Here is an 11,985-nt window from a genome sequence, read left to right on the forward strand (position 1 = left end):
TTGTTTTTGCAATCATCTTTACAGATTTTCCCCATGTATGTTTTGTCTGTTGTGGCATATATGAATAGAGGCATGAAGCATGTGGCGTTTTGTAGGAACTTTCTTTCCCTTCAGCATTCTTCTGGGGTTTACTCTTCTTTTATATATCCAGCTGTTTTGTTGGTGGACACCACACTAAGGCTGCCATAGTGAGACACCAAACTCAGTGGTCAAACTATATGAACTAATTGTTCTGTTATTTACAGCAGCCAGGATCAAGCTGTTGCCAGATTTGGTTCATCTGGAATCTATCTCCACCCTTATCTTAAAAAAGTAACCCGTCTTTAACCCGTTATTTTCTTGTTCTTACTCCCTGTCTTTAACCTGTTATTTTCTTGTTCTTCCTCGCTGTTTAACCCGTATTTTCTTGTTCTTCCTCCCTGTCTTTAGGGGTATAGAGCTAAACCAAATTCACAAGAGAAGAATCTTGAATAGCTGAGAAGCACTTAAATGTTCAAAGTCCTTAATCATCAGGGAAATGCAAATCAAAATAACCCTGAGATTCTACCTCACACCAGTCAGAATGGCTAGGATAAAAAACTCAGGTGGCAGCACATGTGGGAGAGGATGTGGAGAAAAGAGGAATACTCCTCCATTGCTGGTAGAATTGCAAGCTGGTACAACCACTCTGGAAATCAGTCTGGCGGTTCCTCAAAAAATTGGAAATAGTTCTACTTGAAGACCCTGCTCTACCACTCTTTGGTATACACCCAAAAGATGCCCCACCATACCTTAAAGACATGTGCTCCACCATGTTCATAGCAACATTATTTGTAATAGCCAGAAGCTGAAAACAACCCAGATGTCTCTCAACCAAAGAATAGATACAGAAAATGTGGTTCATTTACACAATGGAATACTATTCAGCTACTAAAAATGAGGACATCATTAATTTTGAAAGCAAATAGATGGAACCAGAAAATAATCATCCTGAGTGAAGTAACTCAGAAAAAAAGGACATGCATGATATGTACTCACGGATAAGTGGATAATAGCCAAAGAGTACAGAATACCTAGGATATAGCCCACAGACCAGAAGTGTACAAGCAGAAAGGCCCAAGTGAAGATGCTTCAATCCCACTTAGAAGGGGGAAGAAAATAATCACAGTAGGCAGAAGGAGGGAAGGACTTGGGTGGGAGGGGATAGGAGGAGGGGAAAAGGGCAACAGGATCAGGTATGGGTGGGGGGACCAGGAGAGAACCCCAGAGGACCAGGAATGAATGGAAGTATTTAGCCCTTAGAAAGTACCAGAGACCCAGGGGGTGAGAGACTCTCAGGACTTAGTGGGGGTGACCTTAGCCAAAATGCCCAACATTTGGAAGAGTCTATTTCCAGTAGATAGACAGGGCCTCAAGTGGAAGGACTGGGTTACTAACCCAAAGTCAAAATTTCTGACCAAGAATTGTTCCTGTCAAAAAGAACAGGGACAAAAATAGAGAAGAGAGTGAAGGAAAGGCAGTCTAATGACCAGTTCAACTTGGAACCCATCTCATTGGGGGTGGGGGAGGGCAACAAGGCCTGACACTAATAACTCATGCTATGATGTGCTTACAGTCTAGCATGACTGTTCTCTACGAAGCCCTACCAGAAGAAAATTGAGACAGAGGCATATACTTACACCAACCATTGGACTAAAATAGGGGACCCCTATGGTTGAATTAGGGAAAGTATTAAAGACGCTGAACAGGAGGGCGACCTCATAGGAAGACCAGCAATCTCAACTAACAGAGACCCCAGGGAGCTCCCAGAGATGAAGCCACCAACCAGGAGCATACATGGGCTTTCCAAGGCTCCTAGCACATATGTAGTAGAGGTATGCCTAGTCTGGCCTCAGTGGGAGAAGATGTGCCTAAGGACTTGAGGATCCATGGAAGGGGGAGGTCTGGTGGAGGAAAGGGGGAGGAAGAATGGGATGAAGAATTGTGGGAGAAGGGACTGGGAAAGGGGCAATGACTAGAATGTGAATAAATAAAATAATTAAAACTAGAAAACAATTTTTTTAAAATAAGAAATATGTTTGTTTTCTAAACAGTTTGTTTTTAATAAGGCAGTAAGATAATTTATATGTATTAATATAATTTTGATTACATAAAAGCATGTTTAATGCTTAGTAGATATCTAAAACATAGCATCCTCTAGATAAAAAGTTTTAGAGGAGGAGAATATTGGTTTGCCATCTAAATATTGTTAGAGTAAGCTTTTATAAATGGATTGAGCAGCTGTGGCCAACTTGGGTCACTTCATGACTTAGAGGAGTACTGTGGAACGTCAGTACTTTAAAAGGGAATTCCCTGCATGTGAGATGGGAATCTGTTTTGGGGGCATGTCTACTTACATATGCACATTTGCAATAATATTATTTGTAGATGAGTAACTACAGAACAAAAGTTAAAGGGCCCATAATTTCCATGTTTCCATTTTTATCCTCTTAGCAGATAGTATTAACACTAGTTGTAAAGCTTTCTTATTAAGTCATGCTTTGATTTTAAATCAATCTCATTCATCTTTTATTCATTTTGAAATCAAAGATGCAGGGAGCCAAATCAAATGGACTTCTCTTTCACTCTCACGTACAGAAGACAATGAGGTTTATACAAAGCATCACAATTTCATTTTATAAATGGTATTTTAATATGTAATTTAATGCTGCATAGACTGATTCAGTAGATTTACTTATTTATCAGTATCTACAACTACTGTTTAGATATTGAGGTTAGCAATGTGAGGAGACAAACACATCCTACAAAGAATAGCATACTGTCTATCTGTGTGTTCGGGTTCCTTCCTGTTCTTCTATATGATGTTCCTTTCCTCCAGGCATAGTGAGGGCACATCTGCAATAGAAGTCTCATACTTATGTTAGAGGAAGGTCAAAGTACTCCTTCATTGTCTGCCCCAGGGAGAATACCAAAGGTCAGAGTGACCTTCCTGCTTCAGCTCTGCTCAAATGTCAAAGTACCTTGTTTTGAGACCTCAATTTTGAATGCCATCAACATGAATGATTAATGGAGCGGATACCTAGTAAGGAATGTTCCCACCTTTCTACATTAGGAAAGTTGGTGGGTGGTAGTCTACTCACTACTCACAATTTATTGCCAAGACCCATCTCATCTGTAGTTTTCTAATTTATGTGGCCTGTAATATTGTTCACCTCTCACGTCTCTCCGATAGCCTTCCATAGGCTTCCACATTTCTGTATTTTTGAAGACACTCCTTCTCTACTGCTGTTCATATGTACAGATACCGCGTCATGGCTCTTTGCAGTGTACTCTTTTGTCATATGCATGAAGCTGCTGGCTTCACAGGATGCTGTTCTCCTCCTGCTAATACTACTGTTTATTACTTGCTCTATCGCTAAGATGATGCTATGCTTATTTAGTTATACCTTAAAAATGACTCCTGAGCAGAACACATTACATGCTCTGAAATCAGTGAAACTTAGACATAACTTCTATTGGTGATACTCCCAGTCATATGACATTGAAAAAGCCCTCCTCAGAAGTGAATCTTCATCTGAAAATGAAACACTAATACTATCATCCTCATCAGTTTGTCAGATACAGTGAACTGAAGCACACAAGGATTTAGACACTGTCTGACTCTGTGAGGTACACTGATAACAAACCATAGCCTGCCTAACTATCTCAATTGAGCTACAATCTCATTGGTTAAAAACATCTGCATTCAGGTTACATGTTATGACATAAAATCCAGTCTGTTTAAAAATCAAGCTTGGCTTGTTTTTTTTTTTTTTTTTTTTTTTCTTCTCTAAACCCTGCTGCCTTCTACAGTAACAAGTGCTTCTGATTTCCTTCATTGTGTGTGAGTGATTGTTTATTTTTCCCAGCCTGTGGAAAGTTTGATGCCAATGTCATTTTCATCTTCCCATCACAATATTTCCATGTGGTTCTATCTCACATCTGTTTCCTGTAACAGTTTCATGGGCTTTACTTCCAACTTTTTCACTCCTAATCTATGAATATTGCTGCTAGACTATATTTCCTCAGCTTCTTCTAATAGCATGGATTGCAGTTGAAGAGCCCTCTAAATCTTATTATTTCTTACCCTAAATTGCCTGGCCCATCCCTGAAGGCCCTTCAAGACTGGGCCCTCCATTTCCAGTTCACCTTTTCCTTACTGATTTATCAACAGCTGTTTAATTTCATTTAGATCAAGTTTATTCTTGTCTCTGCATGCCTCCCTGCTAATGAATCTTCATTCATATTGATTTACTTTGTGGCCACTGCCCAGATAAATTTGACCCATCATTCAAATTTGTTTAAGATCTTTCAGCAGTTTCTCTGGACCAGTGGCCCTACCCTATCTAGCAGCTCCTACCCGTGCCTTCATTAGGTACCCTGCTGCTTTAACTCATGCAGGTTATTAGGGCTTTTCTTCCCTCATTTCTGTAATTTCTCCCCTTATTTTTCTTTCTCAAAGTAAACAATAAAATGCCAAGCATTCAATCTGTTTTCTTTCCATTTCTGCAGTTTGTATAGAACTGGGAACATGGATGATTCTGAAATATTCAATATTTAATTCTACAAGCATATGACAATGGAGATGAAGAGCTCTCTGCAATAAACATTCAGAATAATGTGAGGACTACAAATTGGAACAGTTTGAAACTAACATGACTTTTATTATTGCTTCTCTTTAAATACTGCAATTAGGTATTTCTGCTGCTCAAACTACTACTACCAATGGTTTTATCTTTCTCAAAGTTTCCATTTATATCTCATTGGTTAGGTAATTAATCCTCAATTCAGTATTTGAAACCTTCAATATGTGGTTTTAATCTCCCAAAAACCTTTTGGGAACACAAACTCTATAGGAAGGAGAGTAATGTCTGGAAATCTGTTTCTTCTGCCTTATGTCTAGGTATAAACTGAATATCTGAAAATGCTTCATATTTCATATTTTGAAATCTTTTAACATACATAAAAGGATATTCTGGAGGAAGCCTTAAATTTTATATACAAATCTACAAAGTTTCATAAACATGTGTATAATAAATACACATAGCCTATATGACATTTTTGTGTTTGAGTATTATACAAATATGAGTATTATATAAACGTGAGTATTTAAGATCTCTCAGTTGCTATTCCAGGACAGTGGCCCTAGTCCATCTAGCAGCGTCTACCTGTGCCTGTATTAGGAACCAAGTTCTTTATCTGGTATAGGTTATCAGGGCCTTTCTTCCCCTATTTTTCCCTTATTTTAATTCTTCTAACTAAACATTAAAATGCCAAGCAATACTCAGGTTTACTTATAACCAACATATTGACACTTCCTAAAAATTTATGTGCATTTTATTTTTCTTATAGAATTAAAACCACCATTTAAAATAGAAGTACACAATTGAACATATTAATGGGGTTTGGTAATAATCAAAATAAGTATATATTGAGTAATATTTTAACTATGGTAAACATAGTCTTGTTTTCAATTACTTACATTTTTATGTAAAGCATTCAAATTCCTTCCCTTCATGCTCATAAACAGCACAGTGGTGCTATTATTTGTAGCTACCCTATTTAACTGGCTTTTCTTTTCTTCAGTCCTTCAACTTATCAAAATTCAGAGAAGATTTGTTAAGAAGTTCTTTTGTCAAATCCACAGTCTCTCGTTTCTTTGCTTTCCCTTTCTAGAAGTGACTTCATTATATATCAGTGTTGCTTTGGGAAAGATGGAAGCTAATTTTGATCTGGTGGCAGTGACTAGATATGACTGCAAAAAGAACCATGGCCAACTGAACACTGAAAGCAAACAGATGTAAACTCAAGTGACACCAATTTCTCTAGAAACCAAACCTAATTTGTCATAACTATATACTCATTTTATTTCCCTTTTAATTTTTATTATCTGATTGTCACATAACAAGTGCTTAGTTTCTTTTTTCTTAGATATTTTCTTTATTTACACTCCAAATGTTATCTCCTTTCCCGGTTCCCCACCCCTCACTCCTCACCCTGAATCCCCCTATCCCATCCTCCCTCTCCCTGCTTCTATGAGGGTGCTCCCCGACCCACTCACCCACTCCTTCCTCCTTGCCCTGGCACTCCCCTACACTGGGGCATCAAGCCTTCACAGGACGAAGGGCCTCCCCTCCCATTGATGCCTGACAAGGCCATCCTCTGCTACAAAAGCAGCTGGAGCCATGAGTCCCCCATATGTACTCCTCGGTTGGTGGTTTAGTTCCTGGGAGGTGTGGGGGGGTCTAGCTGGTTGATAGTGTTCTTCCTATAGGGCTGTAAACCCCTTTCAGTCCTTTCTCTAACTCTACCATCAGGGATCCCATGCTCAGTCCAATGGTTGGCTACTTGTCAGGTTCCTATATCAGACAGCTATATCAGACTCCTGTCAGCATATACTTCTTGGCATCCACAACAGTGTCTGGGTTGGTGACTGTATATGGGATAGATCCCCAGGTGGGGCAGTCTCTTGATGGCCTTTCCTTCAGTCTCTGCTCCACACTTTGTCTCCATATTTCCTCCTGTGAGTATTTTGTTCCCCCTTCTAAGAAGGACTGAAGCATTCACATTTCAGTCTTCCTTCTTCTTGAACTTCCTATGGTCTATGAATTGTACCTTGGGTATTCCGAGCTTTGAGGCTAATATCCACTTGTCAGTGAGTGTATACCATGTATGTTCTTTTGTGATGGGTTACCTCACTTAGGATGATATTTTCTAGTTCCATCCATTTGCCTAAGAATTTCATGATGTTCTTGTTTTTTATAGCTGCGTAGTAGTCTGTTCTGTAAATGTACCACATTTTCTGTATGCATTTCTCTGTTGAAGGACATTTGGGTTCTTTCCAGTTTCTGGCTATTATAAATAAGGCTGCTATGAACATAGTGGAGCATGTGTCCTTATTACATGTTGGTGCATCTTTTGGGTATATGGCCAGGAGTGGTACAGCTGGGTCCTCAGGTAGAACTATGTCCAACTTTCTGAGGAACCGCCAGACTGATTTCCAGAGCCAGAGTAATTTTACCAGCTTGCAGTCCCACCAGCAATGAAGGAGTGTTCTTCTTTCTCCACATCCTTGCCAGCATATGCTGTCACCTAAGTTTTTGATTCTAGACATTCTTACTGGTGTGAGGTGGAATCTCAGGGTTGTTTTGATTGGCATTTCCTTGATGAATAAGGATGTTGGACATTTCTTTAGGTGCTTCTCGGCCATTCAATACTCCTCAGTTGAGAATTCTTTGTTTATTTTGATAAACCAGAAAACACTCAACTACAAACATTTTCCAAAACCAATATGAAACCCCTAAAGTTACTGTGGAGTGTAGCCGCTCATGGCATAGTGCTGCCCTGACAATACCCAGAGACCCAGCATGGGACTGAGCTGCAGCACAGGCTACTCAGCAGAGCTCTGCTCTCCTCTTCCTGTCTATTTACACCTTGACTGTAGGTTTAAAACCTGCTCACATTCTAACAATCACACTGCTTCAGTTATCAATGTTAGATCAAACCCAACATCTGCCCCCAATCTCCAATACAATTCAATAGAATGGACAGAAAGGAATAATGAAAACAAATGTTTTAGTATGTAGAACACACGTAGGACTTCACAGTGGCAGGATCAAGGAGGCTCTTTGAAATGCTGGGATAATCCCTTTGATTCTTGGCAAGTTTGTTCACTGTTGTAAAGAAGACTAGATTCACCAGGCTCCAGAAGTTTCCACTCCCATGTCCGAGGCAGACAGACTGCAGCAGCTTCAGATATGCAGCACTGGAGCACATGAAGCACATGCTCTCCATGATAAAAGGAACCCGGGGCATCAGAGCATGTCCCTCTGATCTCACTCACTCTTGCAATTATAAACTCATTCCACTTTGAGTTACTACTTTTAAAAATACACTTCTGTATACACTATGAAGTTTTAACCTTTTACCAGTCATAAAATTAATGTATCTAAAATTTTCTGAAACACAAATCAATCTTTGAGTCATGGTGCTACTTTCCTCATTTAGATGCTGGTACGTTAAAGAGCAACATGAGTTCTTACCTCTAAAAGATAAGGCTCCATTTCAACCAGGGTTTTCCCAAGATGCTTATCAGGATCTAAGCCTGTCAAGAAAGATGAAATTTTTCTAGGTAAGTGTCAGCTTAGAGCTGTAAAGACACATTTCCTTCTCCTGACCCTTCCCCAACCAGGAAAGTAATGTATATGTATTGTAAGTTGTTTTTATGTTAAAGTAAAACTTTACTTCACCAGAATTTACTTCCCTATTTCCCCGGGATAGCTGCTTTCTTGCCCCTAAAAGTCAGTTTTACTTTATTACAGTTGTGTCAGTAAGCAGATCCTTCCTTCAGTTTGACTTTCTTAATTCAGAAGATGAATACAGTACAATTTGAAAGAAAAAGAAATAATGCTATGGTGTGCTTACAGACAGGAGCCTAGTAAGGCTGCCCTCTGAGAGGCCCAACAAGCAGCTGACTGAGACAGAGGCAGATACTAGCACCCAAGCAATGGTCTGAAGGTAGAGACCCCTGTGGTTGAATTAGGGAAAGGCTGGAAGAAGCTGAGGAGGGCGCTGACCCTATAGGAAGACCAGCATTCTCAACTAACCTGGACCGGAGTTCTTAGACACTGAGCCACCACCAACCAGGCAGCATACGCTAGCTCATATGAGGCCCCCAACACATATACAGCAGAGGACTGCCTGGTCTGGCCTCAGTGAAAGAAGATGTACCTAACCTTTGAGAGACTTGAGGCTTAATCCCAGGGAGTGGGGAGGTCTGAAGGGTAGGGGTACATCTCTTGGAGACAATGGGAGGAGGAGGAACTAGAATTATGTGAGGGCCAAATGGCAGGTGGGGCAATGACTGGATTGTAAAAAAATAAATAAATAAAAGTAATTTTAAAAAAAGGGATATATACCAAAACCTCAGCATTTAACTTGTTTTGGTTTATTTTATTTAAAGAAAATAGTGTGATTTTTCTGTCTTATGTTTATTTTATTTTAACTTTAAATGCAATTATAAATTAAGAATAGAAAAGAGAGTAAACTGTTACACTTATAAAATTAATTCAGTTAATAATTCAATATGGATACATTCATATTATGAAATTAAATCATAGCTGTTCTCAAAACAATGTGTCTATTTAAATAGAGTATAATTCTTTACCAAAAAAAATCCCAATTTTTGTAGTTAAAGTGTCTCAATTCAATATGGCAGTCTAGCTATTTTTCTGCATAGATCTTTCTACTTTAAGATAAAGCAATCTTTATGTCATGCTAATACGTTATTCTCAATAATGCCTACTAGGTTGCTCCTGCAGCTTGGAAGAGAACCATCTGAGTGCATTCTGCATTTGCTTCATTTTTTTCTGTTCATTAGAAAGTGACAAGTCATTAGGGACCTCATGATTACTACCTAGACGAGATGCATTTCAGTTTGTTTTTAGAAAACATTTCTTGGATAACAGGCAGAGACCTCTAGGGATTGAAGCTACTGTCCTTGAGAAGGCAATGGTCTAAGCCATTCTCATTATTGATGTCTTTAAATCAGCCCAGGCTTTCCTACAGGGGTATTATTAGTTGTGAATGTGTAGGAAGACCACCTGTCCTATTAACCATAATATTCAGATACAAAAGAGCTCTCAATAAAGTCTTAATTCTTAAGGCATCAATGACTCCATAATTAATAACATGCAAATGAAAACCCAATATAATTGAATTCTTAATTTTGTTATAGTTTCACATATTTTTCTAATTTTTTTATTTTAGAAATACTTTATCATTGCATGTATAATCTGTATATAGTTTACTTTTGATCATGAAGAATGGTTTTAAAAATAAGTATCTGGTAAAAGGTATCCCCTAAACCATATAAAGGTACTATCTAATTAGCAATAAATATGCAGCTATAAGATTTCTATCCTGGGTTTTTAAATTTAAATTTTGGGTTTAATATTTTCTTTTACTAAAAATAGATTATTTTCTCACATAATAATACATCCTGATTATGGTTTTTCCTTCTCTACTCCTAGGAATGTCTAACTGGATGTTATGCACAGAGAATTCTGATATTCAAGAACATTTATAATTGAGAATTGAAGTGCAGGGTCAAATTAGTATCAATAAATTAATTTATCACTGGACTTCTTTATAAGTTTTTAAAATAATCAAGTCAATGTTTGAGTTGAAATTAAACACAAATCTTGGAATGTATGAATCATTTCTTAATTTAACTTGTTTGCTTTACTGAAGAAGAATCCATTTACACTTCTAGTAGCAACTAAAGGGAAGTCCTGAAATACAGATTTATTTATGCTGAAATGATTCTATTATGTAGAACTATTTGAAAGTATATGAATAATAATAATTTGGTAATATTCACATCCATATCATATAGTCAATTCTTTAAAAATTTAAATAATTATTTAATTATTAATGCACCTGGTCTAAAAGGTACAATATTCTCTTTCTTAAGAAACAGAACAGAACAAAGTAAAACAAAACAGTACTTATATTCAACACAGTGTCGTTGTAATTTGAAACATCATTGTGATTACATGTCTTTTGCTTCTCTCTGTAAAGCTATATTACATTAAACACCCTGGGAGCACTATGAAGAAACTAGAAGTGTTCATGGGCTCTTTTAATGCAAAATTTACTCAAAGGGTTCAATTCATCATACTCTGCATGAGAGACATCTATTCTTCAGATTCATTCCACTTTGTGACTGTTATCTAGTGAAGTCTAGGTTGTGAATATATGCTAACTGAGTTTCTCTTTAATTTCACAGAATGTTTTTAGTTTGCCTTCTCAAATCACCAGTTAGAGACTGCCATCTCAATGTATTCAAGTCTCCTAAGAACTTTATTTATTGAGCCATTTATTAATGTTGATATAAATAGTGGTATAAAGAAATAAAATATTAACAAAGAACATGACAGTCCAGAGGATGTAGGATGTCATTCATTTCAAGAATGCTTTAATTCACAGGCATGAGATTTTAAGTTACTAACAAGGTTTTCTCTAAAGTACAGGAAAAGATTGACTATAAATTCTGACATCTAGCCATTTAATCACATCGTGCAGACATTCCTTGATAGAAGATGGGTGGGTGAATAAACCCACAACAAGACCTAGGCACTGCAGAGCTCCATGCAGAATTAAGAAATTAATTAGGAGGAAGAACTATAATTTGCAGAGCTGACATCCATTTTACTTTAGTTGCATGTATCAATGGGAAACGATTACAATTCAATTAAAATATTCAATTTTATTACTTTACTGACTGACCTTGAAGTTAATGTCTGCTTTATTTAATTGCATCATCTATGAATAAATGTTAACCCTAAAATGTTATGCCCCATTATTTTCAATGCAGTTTTCAACATCTCAACTGAATTATATCAGCTAATTTATTATTTCCTGTCATGAAAGCAAGTGGAGGTTTATTTCTTCAGGACAGCCCAATATACGATGAGGGAAACATCACAAAATAGTTGATAATGCTATTTTTTACAGAGTCCAGTGAGATGAATTGTGTTCTCATCTTAATGTCAGCAGTGTACACTTTTACTGTAAAATCACTATCGATATTAGAAAAGGCATAATTATTCTGAGAAGCAATTTTTGGCCAGCCTATAATTTTTGTTTAATCTACTCAGGCAGGAACTGAGAATCTATTGTAACTTAACAACACACATACACACAGACACCCATGCACAATCACATACACACACATACACCCATATGCATACACACAGACACACAGGCACACAGACATACATAGAAACACACAGGCACACACACATACACATATACACAGGCACATACACACGCATACACTGACACAGGCACACACACATATACACATATACACAGGCACATACACACGCATACACTGACACAGGCACACACACATACACATATACACAGGCACATACACACGCATACACTGACACAGGCACACAG

General features: G+C 37.7%; 1 protein-coding gene across 3 annotated transcripts in view; it reads right to left on the bottom strand.

Annotated features, from left to right (window-relative positions):
* The window catches only part of Dph6 (diphthamine biosynthesis 6), a 142,516-nt gene that overhangs the window by 11,904 nt on the left and 118,627 nt on the right, over positions 1-11,985 (bottom strand). For all 3 annotated transcript variants that reach the window (XM_031371401.1, XM_031371399.1, XM_031371400.1), the window contains one exon: positions 8,061-8,122. In XM_031371401.1, the coding sequence (XP_031227261.1) occupies positions 8,061-8,122 (62 nt within the window). The remainder of the gene's footprint in view (positions 1-8,060; positions 8,123-11,985) is intronic.

This window comes from Mastomys coucha, unplaced genomic scaffold, assembly GCF_008632895.1.
Source record: "Mastomys coucha isolate ucsf_1 unplaced genomic scaffold, UCSF_Mcou_1 pScaffold15, whole genome shotgun sequence".
NCBI lineage: Eukaryota > Metazoa > Chordata > Mammalia > Rodentia > Muridae > Mastomys > Mastomys coucha.